The sequence below is a fragment of the Eretmochelys imbricata genome, chromosome 6, assembly GCF_965152235.1.
Source record: "Eretmochelys imbricata isolate rEreImb1 chromosome 6, rEreImb1.hap1, whole genome shotgun sequence".
Lineage (NCBI taxonomy): Eukaryota > Metazoa > Chordata > Testudines > Cheloniidae > Eretmochelys > Eretmochelys imbricata.
In genome coordinates this window covers 12,087,441-12,108,768 of record NC_135577.1, presented here as the reverse complement: position 1 = coordinate 12,108,768, position 21,328 = coordinate 12,087,441, and the positions used below count along the sequence as shown (strand labels likewise).

The 21,328-nt window shown below is 54.9% G+C and overlaps 1 protein-coding gene across 1 annotated transcript; it reads left to right on the top strand.

Moving 5' to 3' along the window:
* Positions 1 to 2,423: 2,423 nt before the first annotated feature.
* On the top strand, positions 2,424 to 14,026 carry ACY3 (aminoacylase 3). Its single transcript, XM_077819270.1, has 9 exons — positions 2,424 to 2,478; positions 7,297 to 7,430; positions 7,866 to 7,978; positions 8,634 to 8,885; positions 9,535 to 9,730; positions 9,812 to 9,905; positions 12,404 to 12,511; positions 12,835 to 12,944; positions 13,835 to 14,026. The coding sequence occupies exons 1-9, from the start codon at positions 2,424 to 2,426 to the stop codon at positions 14,024 to 14,026; spliced, it is 1,254 nt and encodes a 417-aa protein (XP_077675396.1).
* Positions 14,027 to 21,328: the final 7,302 nt, after the last annotated feature.

Here is a 21,328-nt window from a genome sequence, read left to right as displayed (position 1 = left end):
CAGCCCAGTCCTTGCCTACAGGCAGCCCCCCAACTCACCAGCAACCACATACCGCACAACAGAACCACTAACCCAGGAACCTATCCTTGCAACAAAGCCCGTTGCCAATTGTGCCCACATATCTATTCAGGGGACACCATTACAGGGCCTAATCACATCAGCCACACTATCAGAGGCTCATTCACCTGCACATCTACCAATGTGATATATGCCATCATGGGCCAGCAATGCCCCTCTGCCACGTACATTGGCCAAACCGGACAGTCTCTACATAAAAGAATAAATGGACACAAATCAGACGTCAGGAATTATAACATTCAAAAACCAGTCGGAGAACACTTCAATCTCTCTGGTCACTCGATTACAGACCTAAAAGTTGCAATTCTTCAACAAAAAAACTTCAGAAACAGACTCCAATGAGAGACTGCTGAATTGGAATTAATTTGCAAACTGGACACCATTAACTTAGGCTTGAATAGAGACTGGGAGTGGATGTGTCATTACACAAAGTAAAACCATTTCCCCATGTTTATTCCCCCCCCCCACACACACACACACACCGTTCCTCAGACGTTCTTGTCAACTGCTGGAAGTAGCCCACATTGATTATCACTACAAAAGGTGTTTTTTTTCTCTCCTGCTGGTAATAGCTCACCTTACCTGATCACTCTCATTACAGTGTGTATGGTAACACCCATTGTTTCATGTTCTCTGTGTATATAAAATCTCCCCACTGTATTTTCCACGGTATGCATCCGATGAAATGAGCTGTAGCTCACGAAAGCTTATGCTCAAATAAATTGGTTAGTCTGTAAGGTGCCACAAGTCCTCCTCTTCTTTTTGCAGATACAGACTAACACAGCTGCTACTCTGAAACGTGCATTGGAAAAGTTCATGATGCCGAGATTTTTCACTGAGCGGCAATCTATATTCAGAGATAGGCTGGGACACTGTTCCCACCAATGGACTTTGTTTTAAATGGAATTACTGGCCCCGCCGTTATTCTGGGGGACCCAGTATATCCCGTTTTGCCTTATGAATCCTGATATCAGAGGCCCTGGCAGATTACACTCTCAGCCGGTGCAGAATGATTGTTGAATGTGCTTTTGGAGCTGTGAAGTCCTGTTGGAGATGTCTATAAACCCCTTGCCAGGTGGGCCCACTGCCATTACCACACCAAACCACCAGTAACAACACAACCTTGCCAAAAGAAAAGGTGCATGAACAAGTGCAAACAGTGAAACCATGCAAAAGAGAGAAACTGTCTACCGTTGCATGGCCCCTGCCGCCCCCACTTCCCCTTTCCCTTCCTTCCCCATTTGCCATGCACGTTGGTATTCCCTGGGTCAGCCTTTCATATGGGCTGGCTTTCTTCCCTGGGTCCTCCAGCTGGTGAGTTAATTACGTCCTTAGCTCATCAGGCTCCCTACAGTTCTAAGTGATCTTCTACCCTGCTACAGCCAATCAAGCCACCCAACTCCCTCCTACTCTCACCACACCTGGTGTCCTGGGTGATCTAAGTGACCAGGGCACCGGCCTCCAGGCGGCTCCATTTGTAGCTGCTCACAGCCCCCTGTCCCTGTTACAGGGCTGACCCAGTGAAACACACGACAGGGGTGGGAGCATAGAAGCAGATACAGTATACTCCCATGGAGCCAAACTCTATTAGCTGAACCTCTGCATTATCTGAAGCCCTTCCTAGCCCCCTGGTATGAGTTACATGAGATGAGTTACATGGCATGCCCTCTGCTGCATGTAGCTCCTGGTGGGGGACAAGGAGAGGACTTGGATAATGGAGCAGAGACCAGCCAGGATTGCAAGGAAGAGGAGCCCTCGGCCGTGGGGGAGACCATCCTGCTGCTGAATGGCTCCTGAACTCTTGATTATCTGAACTCCCGATCATCCGAATAAAATCCGTGTTAGCCCTGCTATTAGGAGAATCAGCAGTGTACTGGAGATAGTACCGTGGCTCTCACGCTGTGTTTTTCACTGGTTCCTGGAGTCCCAGGCCAGAAGAGACCATTGTGATCTTAGAACTTCCCCCAAATCATTGCTAGAGCAGAGCTGTTAGTCAAACATCCCATCCCGAGTTAAACATTGCCAGTGACAGAGAATCCACCACGGCTTCTTGGTAAATCATTCCAGTGCTTAACTGCTCTCACCCTTAAAAATATACACCCTCTGGATCTGTCTAGCTTCAACGTCCAGCTATTGGGTGGTGATAGACCTTTGTCTGCTAGACTGAAGAGCCCATTGTTAAACATTTGTTCCCCATGTAGGTACTTGTAAACTGTGATCAAGTCACCCTTAGCCTTCCCTTTATTCAGCTAAATAGGAGTCTAGCACTATAATGTTTTCCAGGCTGTCCCACCATGGGAGACCAGGGACCCAATTCTGATAGGAAGACTAATGGGTAGGGCCGCATGGTGCGGGACTCAGGAGACTGGGGTTTCATTCCTCGCTCTACCCAGATTTCCGGTATGAAATTGGGCAAGTCACTTTGCTGCCCCGTGCCTCAGTTTAAAAAGGGGACACTGCTGCCCTACCTCAAGGGGGGGCGGGGCAGGGATTGTGAGGACAAAATCTATGACTGATTTGTAGATTTTTAAGGCCAGAGGGGTTCGTTGGAATGTCTGGCCTCTCCCCCTGGATAACCCAGGCCGTAGGACTGCGCTGATTCGCGCCTGGCTGTGATGTGCCACGGGGTGAGGGACATACAGGCACCTAGACAGCCCCATGTCAGTGCACAGTGATTCCCCGACAGCAAAGGAGGCAGAGCAGTGCTCGACTCATGGCCTCGCTGCCTCGCTATAGCACTGCTCTCTCCTTTACATGCCAGCCGAGACCGAGCACCCAAGTCTGGACTAGATGGGCCCCCAGGGTGTGCGGGGCAGCCAGGCCTGAGCCTCCTGTGCTAATAATACTCATCCCTAGTTCTTCTCTGCCACAGATCTCAAAGTGCTTTTCAAAGGAGGGCAGTATTATTATCACCCTTTTACCAATGCGGAAACTGAGGCACAGAGTGGTGCGGTCACATACCCACGTCATCCAGCAGCCGAGCCAGGAATAGAATCCAGGTCTCCATCCACTAGGCCACGCTGGGTGAAGGGGAAATTTGGGGTGAGTGGCCTAAATTCTAGGTCCCACCTCCCAGGTGGCATCTGAGGGAATGCTGAGAGGATCCTGGCCTCGGGCAGGGTTTGTACTCAGACACCCACCCTGGCCTTAATGGGTGTTTCACACCCATACAGCAGCGAGCTGGAGTGGCCCACTGGTTAAGGTCGGGACTCTGGAGATGTTGGTTTGACTCCCAGGTCTGCCACAAACTCCCTGTGTGACATGTGCATGTGCCTCAGTTTCCCCTCTGTACAATGGGGATAATGGCACTGCCTTATCTCCCGGGGTGCAGTGGGTATAAATACATTAATGATTGTGAGGCAGCAGGCCTACAGGGGCCAGTTAACTGTGTGCAGAGTTCCCCAGAGTGAGTGCAAATGTATGTCACTGCATCACCTCCCCAGAATCCTCCCAGCCTACGGCTGTGTGAGCTGAGTCTGTGGCTATAAAGTGACAGCCCCGGGGCACACTCAAAGCAAGGACTCCTCTCAGCTTGGACTGAGGCCCTGGGGGATGGGGAGGCATGGCACGGACTGGCATTGGCCTGACTCCCGAGCTCAGGACTTTCACTTCCATGCTGCAGTTTCCTGACTTCCATCCACTACAACAATAAATGAGGAACCGAGAAATCTCTACTGCTGGGAGAGGATGAGGGGAAGGTGCAGCTGGGGAATACTGCTGCCTTCACAAAACTAAATCTGCTGATTTTAAAAAATAGCCCATCTCGCGCTTTGAGCCTGTCACGCAGCTCACTATAGAGCCAGCGAGCTGAAGGTCATCAGACCATCCAGTGTGACCTCCTGCATAGCACAGGCCAGAGAATATGGCCCATTTACCCCTGCACTGAGTCCCATCGCTTACGTTTGGCTAAAGCATCTTCCGGGAAGGCCTCCAGGCTGGTTTTGATGCCACCAAGAAAAAGAGAATCCACCAGCAGTCTGTTCTGATGGTTAACCACCCTCGCTGTTAAAGCCGTGTCTTGTTTCTAGTCAGAAGTGTCTGCCTTCAGCGCCAAGCCTTTGGTTGTCATGCCTATTCTCTGCTCAGAGAGCAGCTGGTGTTTTCTCCCAGGGAGGTACTGAGACGCTGTCACCAGAACCCCACCCTGCTGGATCTTCTCCTCCATAAGCGAAACACACGGAGCTCTTTCAGTCTCTCATTGTCAGGCATTTTTTCCCACCATCAAAGCCTTTTCCCAATTCTTCCTGGCACCCTCTCCAATTTTGCAGCATCCTGGGTGCTCTCATTACTGGTGAAACAGGGCCAGAGAGACTGAGATGAGAGTGAGGAAGCCCAGGTGGCAAGGAAAGGCAGGCCCTGCAGTAGCCCTCAGTGGCTATGGGGCCCGAGGTCACAGGGCCGGGAAGCTGGAAGAGAATGGAAGAGGTTCCCTGCAGCACATTTGGTGCGGGGCGCTGAGGTACAGGAGGCACAGGGTGGGAAGGTGACTGGTTCAGGGGCTGTGCGTGTCAGGAACTGAGCAATGGCCCCTGGTGAAGGAGCCCAGAATGGGAAGGTGACACCAATTCACTGGCCCAAAGGATACCCACAGCCCCAGGGACTAGCAGGAAGGGAGAGCGCAGCAGCGATCCCGCTTTCTTTGTGAGGGAAGCTCCAGTGAGGAGGCCGCATGGAGATCCCTGGGGACTGACAGCCTCTGTGTAGCTGCTGACTGGCTACGCAGCCCACCAGTTTGCCCACACCACACCACACACTGCCCCTCCCGCTCCCCTGCCTCCGGGACAAAATGTTTGACTTCTGCCATGGAGAAACGCCCCCTGCAGGCATGTGAAGGAAATACAGTCTCTATCCCACCCATAAGGCCAGATCCCCAGCTGGTGTCAATCAGCCGTAGCGTCATTGGAGCCAGTTGGCCAGATCCCCAGCTGGGGTAAATCAGCTGTCACTCCATGGGAGTCAATGAAGCAATGTCAATTTCCACCAGCTGAAGATCTGACCCTTTAAGTCTCTCTGCCGCCTTAGCGCCAAGGATAGTGGCTGTTTTGTGGCACTGCAGCCTGGGCAAGCTAACTCCCCACGTGGGGAGGAAGACGGTCACAACGCAGCCACCAAAGTGGGTGACTGTGCCTCATCTTCCCAGGGAGCATGGGCACCATTGGCGGGAGGGGGAGAAGGGACTGTAGGCGCTGACCACCGGGTCCCTCTCAGCCAGACACCTGTGATGTTCTTGTCTATGTGTTAACTACGTAGCTCACACCAAAGGGCATTAAGTTACTAGCAATGACTTACTGTTAAGACTAGTGGATTACCTGAATATAAACAACACGACTCCAGGGGCTGGAATAGAGTGAGGGGCTGCTCAAAGAAGAGCTGGACACCACCAGGGTCTTAGTACAAGGGAGCAGGTTCCTTCAAGAGGAGACAGGGCCCAATCTACCCAAGGCTGGCTTCTTTAGAGAGAACGAGCCCAACTCAGCTCACCTGTAGTGATTAACCATCTAGGTGGCTGGTTGGCAGCTCATTGAGTGAGGAGCACCTGAGCCTGCAAAGCTACCAGAGCGCAGTTAAAAGAGAGTGGGTCTAGGGGGAGGGATTCCCCAAGCACCCATCCTGGCCCTGCCCTGCCCCACCCGATCCGATCCGATCCTATCCTATCCCATGACAGGAACCTGCCTGGTTTGTACCAACCCAGCTCCAGGGGCAGGGCTGGTGATTCCAGAAAGAGGCCCAACTGAGCCTCTATAGGGACCCTAATGAAGAGGGGTTTAGACTCTCTCAAAGAGCTAATACATCAGACCTCCCTCTGCTTGAGGTACTCTGCGGTCAGTAACTGATTGATAGAAGGGAGGGAGCTGAGGGCAATGCACCCTCAGGGCCACCAGGGGGCAGGCATCTCAACACTTGTACTTTCCCAGGGAGTCAAGGCCATAGCAGTGGGTCTGGCTATAGACACCCCCAGCTCCCATCAAGCTCATGGATGGAGTTTCCCTCCGGCTTTCTCCTGTTCTCCCTCCCACCCCCAGCAGCCCTTACGGTCTTCCATGCCCTCGGAACCAGAGGCGGCCTTGGGGCCCTTAGCGCTGCTGTGTCATGCTTTCTCTGGACGGCTGCAGCTGCATGCCCAGGCGGAAGGGAACACGCCCTGCCCCTCGCAACGGGCTTAGTGCCACTCCCACCTGGCAAAGAGATGGAGGGGGAGAGGCTGTGGGTCAGGATGGAGGGGCTTCAGCAGAGTGGGGGAGCCCAAGGCTAGGGTAACGGGGGGCTGTGAGTCAGGATTGAAGGGCATTGGCACAGCTGCAGGGGGCAGGGCTTGGATAGCGGGGCAGCTGCGGGGCGGGCCTAAGCTGCATTAGAAGACCTGGCTGTGGCTACTTCACCCAGAGTAGTGAGGGACAAAAGCAGACCAGCAAGGGGGCCTGTGGACAGTGGAGGGGCAGGGCAGGAGGCGCTAGGGCAGGAACAGCGGGGGGATGAAATCAAGCTTGCAGGGACTTCCTGTCTATTCTACCAGCTCCCACCACCAGCTGCTGCTCATTCCCTCCCCCCCCTCCCCAATCTCCCTGTGTGGGGCAGGCTGGGAGAGCCTGCGGGGCACAGGAGGGCACTGAGAGATCTGGGCAGGCTTTAGATAAGCATGTGGGGCCTGATGCTCAACGGGTGCAAATGAGCAGACTCCAATGTAGCGACACCAGTGTACACCTGCTGGGGCCCTGTCCCTTGGACGCTGGGATATGGAGCCAGAGGAATCCAGTCACTGCTCCCCAAACCTCTCAGGGTTCCCCCAACCCTTTCCAAGGCCTGGAGTTCACTTTCATTTCCTGGGGACTGTACATCCAGCATCTGGCCCCTTGAGACGCCTGTGATCTGGGTTACGGTCACCAGGTGCAGCAGGTCTCCTGGCTGGAGGCCATGAGGGAAGCCTCAGTGAAGAGGTCGCTGCCAGCCCTGGGGTATAATTCACCCAAGTTCCAACAGTGGGAGGTAAACATTAAACACAGAGGGGCTCCATGGCTTGGACCTGGAGCAGCTTCTCACATATGGGAGGCCCGAGGAGATTGTTATTGACAGCCCTTGACTGGCAGTGGACAGAATCAAAGCTGGGGGGTCTGTCTTGACATACACCCACAACCAGCAGGTGGGCTGGGACCTTTATCGGCTGCCTGAGAGGTGAGTGTTCAGCACTCCAGGATACGCCTTTGGCTGGACCATTTCTAGCCTATTTCATTCACTGTCCCGTCGCCCCCGCGCAACAAAAAGAAGGGGACGTGCCGTGGAATGGTGCCAAACTGATCAGAGGAAACGCCTTTCTACCCCACACCCAATCGGCCTGCGGCACTCATTGCCACAAGGTATTGTTGGTGCTTAGCAGGATTTCTAAAAGAGGCAGTCATTTTGATGGAAAAAAAGACCGTGCAGAGTTAGGATACATGTTCAAGGAATAAACTAGGGCTATGTAAGGACTTTAAACCCTCATGCTTCAAGGCACAACCCTGCAGCCTCTAACAACTGGGGGCTAGAGTGACCATTGTCTGCGGGGCAGGTGATCCTGCAACTGCAGCATTTCTTTCATGTGAAGCAGCTGGGGCTGGCTATTGTACGAATCAGGATGCTGGGCTAGATGAGGCGTGGGTTGGATCCAGTCTGGTGGTTCCTCAGCCCTGTGCTCCCAGGGGAAGGAGGCACAGGAGGGAATGATGGAGGGCCAATCTCTGCGCTCGCTTGGTCTCAGTGCCTGGAAACTCCTCCCCATCCTTGTGGGTTTTTCTTTTTTGTGACGTTGGCAGATTTGGCTTCCTGCCAGTGGCTTTCATGTTCCTCTTATAACCCCTTGGCCCCAGCATCCTGCTGAGGATTCTGTCCCCATCTGGACTGCCCTGAGGCTCTTCCACACCAGCCTGTGGGTAAGTGTGGCTGCCTGGATATCACGGGGTGACTGGCCCTTTAAGAGGGGCAGGGATCCCCCTGGGCATCAGGGAAGCCATTACAGGTACTCCTAAACTCCACTCCCTCTTAAAGGGCCAGTTGCCCTGTGTCATAGGTTCCAGCCTTTGGAGAACCTGCTGTGGCCAGTGCACCTGCTGAAAGCCAGGGAGGCCAGCCCCAGCACCCCTGCCATGCAGTGTGAAGCCTGGCATGGGCACTGCCAGAGCAGATTCCCAAGAAGAGCAGGGCACTGTCTGTGGGCTGAGTAAGGGGAAGCTCATATAACGCCTACACCGCTGAAAGGAAGCTGTTCACAGAGGCATAGAGACAGGGGTGGGCTCCACACTCCTCCGGCTGAGGAACACTTCGCTGTCAGGGGGATTGAAGCCCCAGTAAATACTGATGGGGGAAAATACCGGCAGGGCCTCCAGCTGGAGGGTGACTGTAGCAGGGGGCATCCCAGCTGGCTTCTGGGCATCAGTCCCCTACAGTTACCCCTCACACACACACACACAGGCCAGGCCAGGCCAGTGGAGATGATATCAGAGTAGCAGAAGAGCCACTGGATGGGGAAGATCCCATGTGGGCTCTCACCTGGGCAGCATCCTCTGTTCTTCCCCCTCCCACAGGAGCAGAGCAGCCGCAGGAATGGCAGCCTCTTGCCGTCTCAAGCCCTTGAGCCGTGTGGCTGTGAGTGGGGGCACCCATGGCAATGAGATGTCGGGCGTCTACCTGGCCAAGCACTGGCTGCGGGACCCCATGGAGCTGCAGCGTGACAGCTTTGCCGTCACGCCCTTCCTGGGCAACCCGTGTGCCATTGAGAAGTGTGTGCGGTACGTGGGGCGGGATCTGAACCGCACCTTCACCACCGAGTTCCTCAGGTGAGCTGCCCCAGCACGCACCACTCTGCAGTGGTCCCCAGGGCAGTGGGGAGAGCTGCCCCAGCACGCACCACTCTGCACTGGTCCCCGGGGCGGTGGGGAGAGCTGTCCCAGCATGCAGCGTTCTGCACTGGTTCTCAGGGAGTGGGTGGGAAACTTATCCCATGATGCATCACTGTGGAGAGGCTTCCAGTGACGGGTAAGGTATCCCATGATGCATCATTCTGCAACAGTTCCCTGGGCTGGGATGAGTTATCCTAGCATTCAACACTCTGTACTGCTAACCCAGGGGGTGGTGGGAAGCCCAGGGATCTTCCATGAGCTGGGGCTTCATAGCCCATGAGAGAGCACCGTGTGGGGTGACTGATCACATGCCCCACATAAGTGGATAGGGTTTCCCTCACACTGCACCCCCCATGGGACCCCTCTTCCCTCACACTACTCCCCCCAGGGATCCTGCCCCAGAGGGATCCTCCACCCCTCACACTGACCCCCCCGGAACCTTTCCCACACCATGATTGGGGCCACCAACGTGAACTGAAGTGGAGAAGGCTCCCAGCAGCTGGGGGGAGGGTGAGCCCTACTTGGAGCCATCCCCTGGCTCCGGGGGCCCTGGTGGCTCCATGTGACTCATCTCTCCCTATCCCAGCTCTGCAGAGGCAGAGGACGAGCCCTATGAGGTGGTCCGGGCCCGCAAGATCAACCAGACCTACGGCCCCAAGGGCTCAGCCCAGGCCTTTGACTTCATGTTTGACCTGCACAACACCACGGCCAACATGGGCGCCTGCCTTATCGTGGACTCAGAGGAGAGCCCGCTGCCCATGCACATGTGCCACTACATCCAGGTGGGGCCAGCCTCCAATCTCTCCACGCGCCCTGCACTAGGCCAGGGTCCCCCATCCTAACCCCTCTCCTCTCTCCCCCAGACGCACTACACACGGAGCCCCTGTCCCATCTACCTGTACAAGTTGCCAGGCGAGGAGACTTACTCTATCAACTCGGTGGCCAAAGCCGGGCTAGGTAGGGAGCACTGCCAGGGGGCAGGGAGAGCCCTGTGGAGTGAGCGAATCTGTCCCAGGGCAGGGAATGGCATTGCTCAGCTACCCCCCCAGAGCCCACCCTCCCATGCCCCTCTGGCACCAAGCACTGCTGCCCCCCACCACGTCCTTGGTTATGTCACCTCCTCCCCACCCCATCACCATTCCAGCAGCTTCACACCCCTGCCCCCTGTGCCCCATGTCCAGTGCCCACTGCCCCTTCAAGCCCCACCTCCCCATCCCCAAGTTCTGCCCCCACTCCTAACCCTTGCCCTTTTCTCCCCAGCCCTCAAGCCCTGTCCCTTAGTCACTTATCCCCAAGGCTTCTCTCCTCCCATTCCCAGTGCCCTCTCTTCCCCTCATTCCCATGGCTCCCCATCTCCTACTCCTGGGAGACACACCCCCTCCCACTGCTGCTCCCAGCTAAGCCCCACCATGACCTCCTCCCTCATAGGGCGCTGCCTGCCCCAGCTCTGAGACTGGCTCCTTCGGGGCTCCCATGGCAAATGGGGTGAATTGGGGTGGCTCGACAGAGTGCAGTAATGCTGTGTGGGGCTCTGTCACCCTCCAGTGTCCCGATCACAAATACAGGTTTCTGAGGCTGCTGCCTCCTGCAGTTCACACCGTAGTGGCTTCTGGCTGTGACTATAGAGGCCAAGGGTTCAATCGCCATGCTGAGGATTATTGCATAGGTGCTCTGTCAGCAGATAGTAGCCATCCTTTCTCCAGTCATTCTCGGATCATTGAATCCACATCCCTGCTGATGCTCACAAACTTACTGAGCTCCATCTTAACCCTAATTAGTTATCACACTGCTTTTCTAAGCAAGCACATTTATTCCTAAAGTGAAAGCATGACAGAGAAAAGCTGCTAAAACAAAAGACTCGACACTACTGCTAATAAGCTTCCCGACTCCTGCCACGGCTCTGCCCAGTGATCAGTCCTTCAGACCCCACCCATGGATGTTTCTGTGGTCACCAGTTCATCACACCAGGGGACTCAGAACAAGCATCCCCATGAATTAATGTGTCCCTCTTTCCTACAGTTTGGCCCTCTGCTCTTGTCCTCATGTAACCAGTGATCAGCAGACAAAGTTCCCATTCTCAGGGCGAAGCTTCTTGCATAGCAGAGGAGTTACATTTGCATCCTCCTCCCCCTCAAGATTTCCTAGGGAATCACTTCACTTGAAATGCCCAGTCTTGCCTGGCCCATTGCTCCAAGTAGTCCTCTGAAGCTCCTAACTTGCCCCAGGATTTACCTTAGTCCTGCCCCGCCAAGAGACGTTCCATGCCATCCCCCAATAACACACAAACATCTGCATTTTCAATACAACCAATGCCTAAGGTGCTTAAACATACCAAATTAAGTTAAAAAGAAAAGGAGTACTTGTGGCACCTTAGAGAGTAACCAATTTATTTGAGCATGAGCTTTCGTGAGCTACAGCTCACTTCATCGGATGCATACCGTGGAAACTGCAGCAGACTTTATATATACACAGAGAATATGAAACAATACCTCCTCCCACCCCACTGTCCTGCTGGTAATAGCTTATTACTATTATTATTACTATTATTATTACTTATTACTATTATTATTATTATTACAGTGGGGTGGGAGGAGGTATTGTTTCATATTCTCTGTGTATATATAAAGTCTGCTGCAGTTTCCACGGTATGCATCCGATGAAGTGAGCTGTAGCTCACGAAAGCTCATGCTCAAATAAATTGGTTAGTCTCTAAGGTGCCACAAATACTCCTTTTCTTTTTGCGAATACAGACTAACACGGCTGTTACTCTGAAACCTGTCAAATTAAGTTAAACTTCCTTGAAAGAAGGTTTGTGCAGGATATTTCAGGGAAGTGCCCTACACAACCCCCCTACCCCACTGGGAGGCTCATCTGGACCCTTGCTGATCTGATGGGTAGACCCCACCTTTCATTTCTAGCCTGCATTTATGCATGGCTGGGTGATCCCCCTTCATTCTTGTGCCGATGCTGCCCCTTTAGCTTGGCTAGCTCATCCGCCTCCCTGGTGTTTTCCCCCCGAGATGGTTAAAGTTTTTCCAAAACCTGGGATTGAGCCAGGCTTAGAGTGCCAGGCCTTCAGAGAGGGATGGGTTGGAGGTCACACCTGAGGTTGGTGGCAGAGGCAGGGATGAACCCCACGGCTTCTGCATCCCCATCCAGAGCCTTTTCCGCTGTCTCATGCATGGCGGGTCTTGAGAGCAGTGAGGGCCAGGTGTGTGAGGTCGGGGTTGGGGGTGAGTGGGATGAAAGGACACGGGTAGTATTTTAGCAGGCACCTGGGGCATAGCTGTGATTGAGGGAGGGGGTGGGTGATGCTCTTCCCCGGGGCAGGGCCCCGGGGGTAGCAATGGGCATTGGGGCATGTTTGGGGGACTCCTTGCAGCATGCTCTGGGGAGAAGTGCTGGGGAGGGCGCGGTAGCCAAGCTGTAACTGGGTCTCTGTGGTCTCCCTGCAGCACTGGAGCTGGGGCCACAGCCCCAGAGGGTGGTGAGAGCTGACCTGTTTGCTCAGATGAGAGCCCTCATGGCCTGCGCACTGGACTTCATCGAACTCTTTAACAAGGGTGAGTTATCCCAGAGGAGCCATGAGCTATCCCACCTGGCATCACCCTGGAGATGAATTGAGCTATCCCATCACACATTGCTCTGCAGTGCCCTAGGGGTAGGTGAGAAAAAGCCTCAAATATCAGGACTGTCCCTATAAAATCGGGACATCTGGTCACCCTAGGTGAGGCCCTCCTCCCATATTAATACTTTGAGGAGGTCACCTTCCTCACCAGCCACAGCGGTGGGAGCCTGTGATTAACTGGGGGGGCGGGGGGGAGAGCAGCCTTCCTATGCAGTGCCCCCCCATTCTGAGCCCTCTGCTGCCCCCTTTGCTCCATAGGCACAGTGTTCCCTGCCTTTGAGATTGAAGCCTACAAGATCACCGGGCTCATGAACTATCCCCGCTACCCTGATGGGGAGATCTCAGCCATGGTGCATCCCAAGCTGCAGGTGGGTGTGGGCTTGGAATAGGGTAGTCCCAGCACCCTGCATTGTTGTTCTCTCTGGGAGAGACGGATCACAGCTGTAGCTCCAGCATGTGCGCAAAGCCAGCCTGGCAACGACAAGGCCTGATTCACTAGCCCGGATTCTCTCTCAGCCCTTCTCTGAGCTCTGGGTAGAGCTGGGGGGGCGGGGGAGGGTGGCTTTAAACCACCTCTGTGCTCCCTGCATTGTGGGTTGTGCGCCTGGCCGCTGGTGTGGGTTAAAGCAGCCTAAGGGCTGCTGTGAGCTACCCTCTGCTCTCCACGGTCCCAGGGTGGCAGAGAATATCCAGAGCATAATGCACCCCACCCCCACACAGTCTAGCCCATAGTGGGGGCTGGGAGCAGGGCTCTTACACCAGCTCTAGAGCAGCTGGGATATCTCTGCTCTTGTTTCTACTACTGAGCGGCACAAAGGGGCCTTAGTGCAACTGAGGCCTGTACCCCAAAGGCTCCGCCATGGCAAGGCAGTGCCAGAGTTAGCCCCAAGCTCAGCGGGGTGAAGCTGGGTTTATTCCGGGGCACGGGGCGAGTGAAGTTGATTCCATGTTCTTGGTTATGCAGCCCTCAGGCTCAAGGGAGCTGTACACTGTAGCAATACAGCATCAGGCTGGGTGACACTGGACAGCCGGGAGATGAGTTGGGGTGGGCTTAGTTCACAAGGCATTGTGACCTGCATGGGGTCTTGCCACATATCTAATGAAATGTTTGGTTACCAGAGAGTACTGCCAGGACAGTGGGGATCCTGGCCTCAACCAGCAGGGGGTGCTGTAGGGAGCAGGGCAAGAGCACTGGCTGTGGGGGAGGAGTTCCTGGCTACTCCAGCCCCAGCCAATCACCAACCTGTTCCACCCTTAGGATAAGGATTTCCTCCCCTTGAATCCCGGAGACCCAATCTTCCAGACCTTCAGTGGGGAGGAGATCCTGTACAAGGACGACACAACCATCTACCCAGCCTTCATCAACGAGGCTGCCTACTATGAGAAGAAGGTGGCCTTTGCCAAGATGGAGAAGCACACATTCTCCATGCCCGGCCTGCAGCGAGAATGAGCCAGGTGGGCTGTGGGCTAAGAGGGAATAAACAGAGTCTGAATGGATATGACGGTGTGTGCCATGAGGGATGGGATGGGTGTTACCAGGCGGACATCACCCTTGTGTTGTGATGGAGGGGCTGGGCTGGGTGTTGGGTGCACTATCTGGTAGCACCACCTATTATCCAGGTTCCCCGACACTTCCCAGTGCACGTCTTTTCTTTCTTTCTTATAACTTTGAAAAACTGACCATTCAGGCTGAAACTTTCCAGGCCAGCCTGGTGTCTGCCTCAGGCAGAAATTTTTTTGGAACGTTTCAGCCATTCAGCCTTTTCCCAAGAACAAGGCTAGGGCAAAGGTGTTGTTTCGCCAGGTTAATTTCTACAGCAGTTTCTTTGCAAGGTTCTAGCGCCCCCAAGCAGCAGGGTGGCCTTGGAGGGAGGGAAGTGCCGTTTGCCATCCTCATCAAAATCCACCCAAATTTGGCCAAGTGCTATAGCTCAGTGGTTTGAGCATTGGCCTGCTAAACCCAGGGTTGTGAGTTCAATCCTTGAGGGGGGCATTTAGGGATCTGGGGCAAAAATTGGGGATTGGTCCTGCTTTCAGCAGGGGGTTGGACTAGATGATCTCCTGAGGTCCCTTCCAACCCTGATATTCTATGATTCTATGTGCCTTTGGAGAATCTGAGTTTGCACACGCTCAGTAGGGCCTTTTTAATTCCCTGAAGTTTCTGTCCACACTGAGTATGCTCCAACCCCTCCCAGCTCCTAGAAAGGACTAGAGTGCCCATGGGCCCGCCCCACAGGGTGACTGAGCGTGCTCCAGTCTGGGGCTGAGCCAGATTTTCCCTGCAATTGTTACTCCTGTCTGCTGTGGTGCCAGGCAGCAGCACACAGAGCGGGGCACCTGGCTCTCCTGTGCACTCAGTGACCCCCTCAGGTGCTGTGGGGGAGGTGCAACCTGAGTCGACTGCAGTAGCAGGAGCAATGCAGGAGTGAGGACAGGTGTAGGGTGGGAGAGTGAAGAGGTAGGGGCTGTCTTGGGGGAGGCCCTGGGGGAGGAGGATGGGTAGGAACCAATGCAGCGGGAGGGGGGCTGGAGCCAGGGAAGTGAGGGGGTGGCGAAACAGGGCTAAAGGTGAGGGTGGGAGGTGTGGTGAGTCCCCTCAGGCATGCCGTGGTCTGGCTCAGAACTGGGCGATCATAGAGGCCAGTTCCAACCTGCTGAGGGGAAGCAGAAGAGGCTTGGAGTAGCATGGGATGGGTCTGTCCCACACACACCCACCTCCCAGTCCACTGTTTTCTTCCTCTCGTATGAGGCCAGGGCAATAATCAGGATCGTTAACAGCCCCCCAAAATCATGGCCTTGATCCCTAGTGCCCCCTGCTGCCACCAGTGGGCCAGCTCCAGTGGCTGCCCCTGCCTTCACGGGGGATTGCTCAGCATGGCTCTGCCACCCCGGGCATAGCCTGGCTTCCTGCGCAGCCCCGAGCCTGAGCGGTGGAGCCTCCTTTGGACTCAGGGTTTCACCCCCTGCCGGGAGCAGGCGCAGCTGGGGCGAGAGCAGGGAATGGGCCCCATTTTGGGCTCAGCTGTTCCACACCCAGCCCTGGGGTTTAGCTTTAACCAGCCCTGCGGGAGGCAGATAAGCCGCAGGTGGCATCGGCCAAAGGCCAGGGTTAAACGTTAGCCCTGCAGTCTGCTCTGGCCTGGGGCTGCCAGGGCTGCCTGCTGGCTCCCCTGGGGAGCACAGTGCAAATGGCCCTTGCTCAGTACTTCAGAGGTGGTGTCTGCCAGCTGGAGACCAGGGGCGCTGCCAGCCTTTTCCTGGTGGGGGGCTGAGATGGGCTAGACAGAAGGCGGGGGACTGTGCCCCTCGCCATGAGGCCCTGCCCCTCTCTGTGGCCCCACCCCCTGCTACTTCTCAAAAGGTCTCTCCTCCTCCTCCCCCCCCCCCCGAGGTCCTACCCCCTGGCCAGGTTAGAGGCAGGAAGCCAGAGCCAGGCAGTTTCGGGCGCTGGCTACTCGCAGCCAGTAGGAGCTGCCTGGGAAGGGTGACTCAGCTCTGGGGCCAGCAGAGCCCTCGAGAAGCAGTAACCACGAGGGGTGGGGCCCAGGAGCCCAGGCCAGAGTGGGTTAGTCCAGGCTGCTGTGGGGAGCCACGGACCCTCCACCTGTCCTGGGCAGTGTACCCCAGCAGGCAGGGACAGGGACAGGGACAGGGTCCGGGGCCTGCCCTCAGGCACACCAGCTCCCACACCCAGGCTTACTCCTTCGCTGCTGCTGGAGCTGGGTGCCCAGCCAGCAACCGCTGCTCTCTCTGCTCTGCCTTCAGAGCTGGGCGGCCAGAGAGCGGCAGCTGATGCAGAGTGGCGGGGCGGGGGGATATGCAAATTTTGCAGTGACTATAGCTCCAGCAAGTCCCCTTCCCCGCCCCCCACCTAGCCCTGCCCCTGCTGGAAACACTGTTGGATGTACAAACCTCATTGCGGAGCAGTCACTAGAGGGAGACACAGACCAGCACAGCGGTAACCTGGGGGATGGTAAACTCATCCCCATCATTGTGTTATCTTCCTGGGGCTGGATGGGAGCTGGGGACCTGGAGGAGAAAGGCACTATGTCCCATTCCCCGCTCCCCTGAGCCAACTAGTCCCAGCCCCTGGGGACCACATGGGATCCAGCACCCCCAAGAGGAGAAAGACACCGTAATTCCATTTCCCACCGCCGAGCCAGCCAGGCCCCTTCCCTCCGGGGCTGCATCAGAACACAGGAACAGCTAGACTGGATCAGAGCCAGTGCAGCTAGTCCAGTATCCTGTCTCGGACCGTGGCTAGCACCAGATGCATGAGTTTAACAGTCAGCACTCTGCATTCCCAGACACATTCACCTCTCCCTCCCACCTCTCCTAGCTGCTTTATTCATAGGAACGAAATGTCTCCTTCTACTAAACATCAAAGAAGGTGAGTCATGTGGACTCCTCCCCCCAGCCAGAAAGGGGTGCTGCAGGGGTTACAGGGATATAGCAAATTGAGACAGAAAAACATTCCATCCCCCTATGCAAAAAATCCCATCTTTGCCTTCCCAGGAATCTGGCCTTGCTTCCTAGAAGCAGGAGACAAACGACAAGCTTGTGGGAATACCTCCATTCTAGAACCACCCCCATATGTGAAGAATCTGGTGGGAAATAGGTTTATTTCTATTTATTCTATTATGCTGAAGTTTGGATGCAAACTGGCAGCAAATATTTCACCACAATGAAAAACAGCTGGTCTTCACAAGCTTGAGCCTAAATCATCCATCGCTGCTGTTGAGCCCCTTGACTGAGCTGTCCCCCAGTATCTATGGCCACCCTCTGAAAAGGGGCCTCTATCGTAGGCAGCGGCCTCCTGGCTACTGCACACGTATCAGGGGCTTTTTCCAATCTTGCATAGGAATCACATATTATGCAGTATTCCTTAGCTGCCTCAGTTTCCCCATTTTCAGCTGCGGTCTTGACCAAAGCAATGAAGAGTTGTGCCTCAATTTCCCCTCTTTCAGCATCAATCTTGGCCAAAGCAATGCTGAGCTGTGCCTCAGTTTCCCCAAGGCTAACATAATCCTATCCCCTAAAGAATTTGGTTAAGGATCAGTGCTGGGATGCAGGAGGCCCAAGGTCAATTCCCTGCTCTGCCACAGATTCACTGTGTGACCTTGGTTAAGTCATTTCACCTCTTCAGACTTCACTTGCAAAATCAGGATAATGATGCAGCTTCGGTTGTTTCATCTGTTTAGACTGCAAGCATTTCAGACAGGGACGGCCTATGACTCTGTGCCTGGGACAATGGGCCCCAATCTCGTTTACTATGTCCATGCAGAGTCCGGCAGAACAGGCCCTGATCTCCATGACTGTCTGTACAGCGTTCTGCACAATGGAGACCTGATCTCAGCCAGAACCTCTAGGCACTGCCATAAATACAAATAGTAAGAATAATAGATTTAGAAGCCAGAAGGGATTGTTATGATCATCTGGTCACATGCATAACACAGGCTAGAATATCTTGCTGCAGAGGAAATCATTTATCTGCACTCCATGCAGAAACTGCTCTCTCCATGGGTAAGAATCAGCAATGTGTGTCAAACCCACTGCCTTTCAATATCTTCCAAGCTCTGAAAGGCCAACACACAATCCATTATCGCCACCAGTACAGGATACTCACTGTACACTGAGCCAGACCCCAATGGGATCATCATCAACCTCCATGCGCTCTGGATTGCACCATTAGTGTATTTCCTCTCTCAAAGATGAATCGGGGTTTGCCAAAGCCCAGAACTGTAGAGTCTGAGATGGAAAAGTCCCTTTACTTTCTAAAAACTAAACCAGACATACCCTGAGGCTTATCTTCCTGCGGAAACTGACCGGGATAGTGGAATAAACCATTCCAGAATATCTCCCCCTGTGGAGACCCTATTCCAGAACAAAACTAACTTTAATCCAGAATATTTACTCTGCTTTGGAAGTCACTTTTATTGTGGAATAGAGCAGCCACATGGGGACTTATTCTGGCAGACCTGTAGCAGAATCGTTTATTCCACTGTTGCACGGCTGGTCAGTTTCCTTGGGTAGATAAATTTCCAATGGGATCAGAAAAGAGCAATTTTAAAGAAAGCCACTTACTAGCGTGGGGGGAGGGGGGGGCTCACCCAGCTGGGAGATTGAACCTGGATACAAGGCTACTATCTCAGGGATGCTGCTTGCAGGGGTGGCCAACTGCTGCAGCCCAACTGGGATATGGGGCAAACTCATGAAACAAAGAACTGCTCTTTTCTAGCTAAGGTACTTATGCCCCCCTCCATAGTGTCTGAGTGCCTTCCAGTCCGTAATTGGCTGAGCAGGCTATATGCAGTATTGTGGCAGGCACGTTCGCCCCAGGATAAGAGAGACACAAAGTGCGTGAGGTAATCACTTTTATGAGGCCAGCTTCTGTTGGTGAAAGAGACAGGCTTTCCAGCGTATACAGGGAAGACCTGAAGCAGAGTTCTGTGGAGCTTGAAAGGTCATCTCTTTCTCCAACAGAAGTTGGTCCAATAAAAGATAATTACCCCATTCACTCTGTCACTCAGCTTGATGGCATCTCCAGTGTCTGTCTGTCTTGGAATCACACACCCCATCCATTCCAAACTCCCAGAGAATTTCTAGGCAGTGATGGGCAGAAAACTATTAAAATGCGGGGGTGGGGATCTGAAATGGGGGATCCACAGAGCCCCGGCATCTGATTAGCACAGCCACAGCGTCAAGCACCTCTCCACTTGTCTGTAGCTCATACAGCTGGTTGACCGCGCCTTTAATACCGGCACACATAACAACACCCCCATCTCAGCTCAGCATAGCCTCCCACTAGAGTTTAACATGTTGACACCCTGGATGACTGAGTGCCCAATAATAATGGTGGGGAGGGCCAGAGGGAATGGGTGGGATGCAGGTAGCCCCTGGCATGGGACGTGGCGAGAGGAAATGAGGGATTCTGGCATGGGTGGAAGAGGGGAATTGGGATACACAGAACCCCTGGCTGGGGAGGAAAGAATTGAGGTACCCTGGTATGGTGCCCACAGATCCCCTAGCATGGGAGGGGCCCACACAGTAGCAGCTGCAAAGGGGTTAATGGGCATAAGCTCTGTGAGGAAGTTGCTGACTAGCAACAGCTGAGCTCACAGGCTGCTCCTGGAAGGAGAAGCCTCCTAGGGAGAGAGCAGCTGAGCTCCCAGGGCAGCAAGACCCTGGCCAGAACAGCATCTGAGCAAGGGCCCTCCCAGGGAGCTGGAACGGGCCCAGCCTGCAAGGGGCTGCGCGGCCAGGCGACCTGAACAGACTTGACATCAGCCTGAAGGTAGGAAGTGGCCGTGGGAAGTAGCAGTGAGTGGGATGGATGGAGCTGCTTACTCTAGGGTTCCTGGGCTGGAAGGAAGTGGGAGGCCTGGGTTCCCCCTGCCACTCCTGCAGGAAGGGGAGGGCACAGCTCTGCCACAAGGGAGCTTGAGGACTCTTGAGCCCTGGGTGGGGATGATGGCTCAGGCCCATTATTTTCTTGAGGAAGGGGCTGGGATAACCAGGACAGGGGGTCTCAACTGGAGGTGGGGGGAGTCACACCTGCCCTGCCCCCCCATATTGCTATATGGGAGGGGATGGATGGTCTAGTGGTTAAAACACTAGCCTGGGACTTGGTTCAATTCCCTGCTGTGCTACAGACTCCCTGCGTGACCTGGGCAAGTCCCTTAGCAGCTCTGTGCCTCAGTTTCCCAATCTGTGCAACAGGGATCACAGCACTGCCCTGCCTCCCAGGGAGGGAGTGTGATGGTTCATACGTCACAGATTGGGCGGTACTCCGTTACTACGGTGATGGGGGTCTGATAAGGATGGTGTCACACACAGACAGGAGGCTTCTACCCCAGGAGCCTGGAGAGCAGCGGATGCTCTGCTCAGACCGGCCGAGCCAGGTGACTGCAGCATCGGCAATGGAGGATGCTGCACGCTGGAGATTAGCTCGTTGGTGGAGTTAGAACCGGGGGGAAAGACACCATCTCTGAACTGTGCAAGGTCCCCGCAATGGCAGCCCAGTGGGGAAAGGGCAGTACTAGAAGCAGCAAAGGGTATGCACCCCATAGGGCAAAGGGGAGCACATGGGACTGACACGAGCTCTGAGGTGTCAGAGCAGAAATACGGTGAGTCCGGGGGAACTGATGCCATCCACTCCATCCCCCACCCCAATCCCATTCCCCTTCTGGGGAAATGCTGGCGCACACACCAAGGGAGCGAATCCAGATCAGTGCAGGGGTTGCAATGGGAGAATCCACTCTCAGGAGCCCTTCTCCCCCGGCCCCACCCCTGGCTGGGGCTCTCAGACCCCCGCCCCTCCAGCGGCTTTGCCACGGGCAGGGAAAGGAATGAGACTACAAGCCTGGAGATCTTCCCTGGGGCTGGGACCCGGCGGGGTGTGTGACAGCCGACACACTGGGCACTGAAGTGGGGTCCGCCGGAGCTAAAGGCACAGAGCCACTACAGCAGGAGTTCGAGATCTGGAACAGACTCCTAACCTCTCTGGATGAGCACCTGTCTCACCCTGCCCTCTGCTGGCTGGGATCACAACTGCTCTTCTACACGCTGGTGGGATTCTCCTTTAGCTCAGCAGCCTGGGCAGAAGGCTCTGCTCCAGCCCCGCTGACAGGCAGGGACACCTGGAAAGGGACTCTAGGGGGCCACAGCCAGGTGACACTCTGTAGTGCAACAGCCAGCGGGAGGGCAGCATGGCAACCATGGGCCTCAGGACTGGCCCATGGGACGTAACCCA

Bases quoted from the DNA above. Each gene is read 5' to 3' on its own strand.
- ACY3 (XM_077819270.1), top strand. From the start codon at position 2,424: ATGGTGCGGGACTCAGGAGACTGGGGTTTCATTCCTCGCTCTACCCAG. The intron at 7,979-8,633 runs GTGGGTAAGTGT...CCCCTCCCACAG, and splicing joins AGGCTCTTCCACACCAGCCT to GAGCAGAGCAGCCGCAGGAA. The intron at 12,512-12,834 runs GTGAGTTATCCC...TTTGCTCCATAG, and splicing joins CATCGAACTCTTTAACAAGG to GCACAGTGTTCCCTGCCTTT.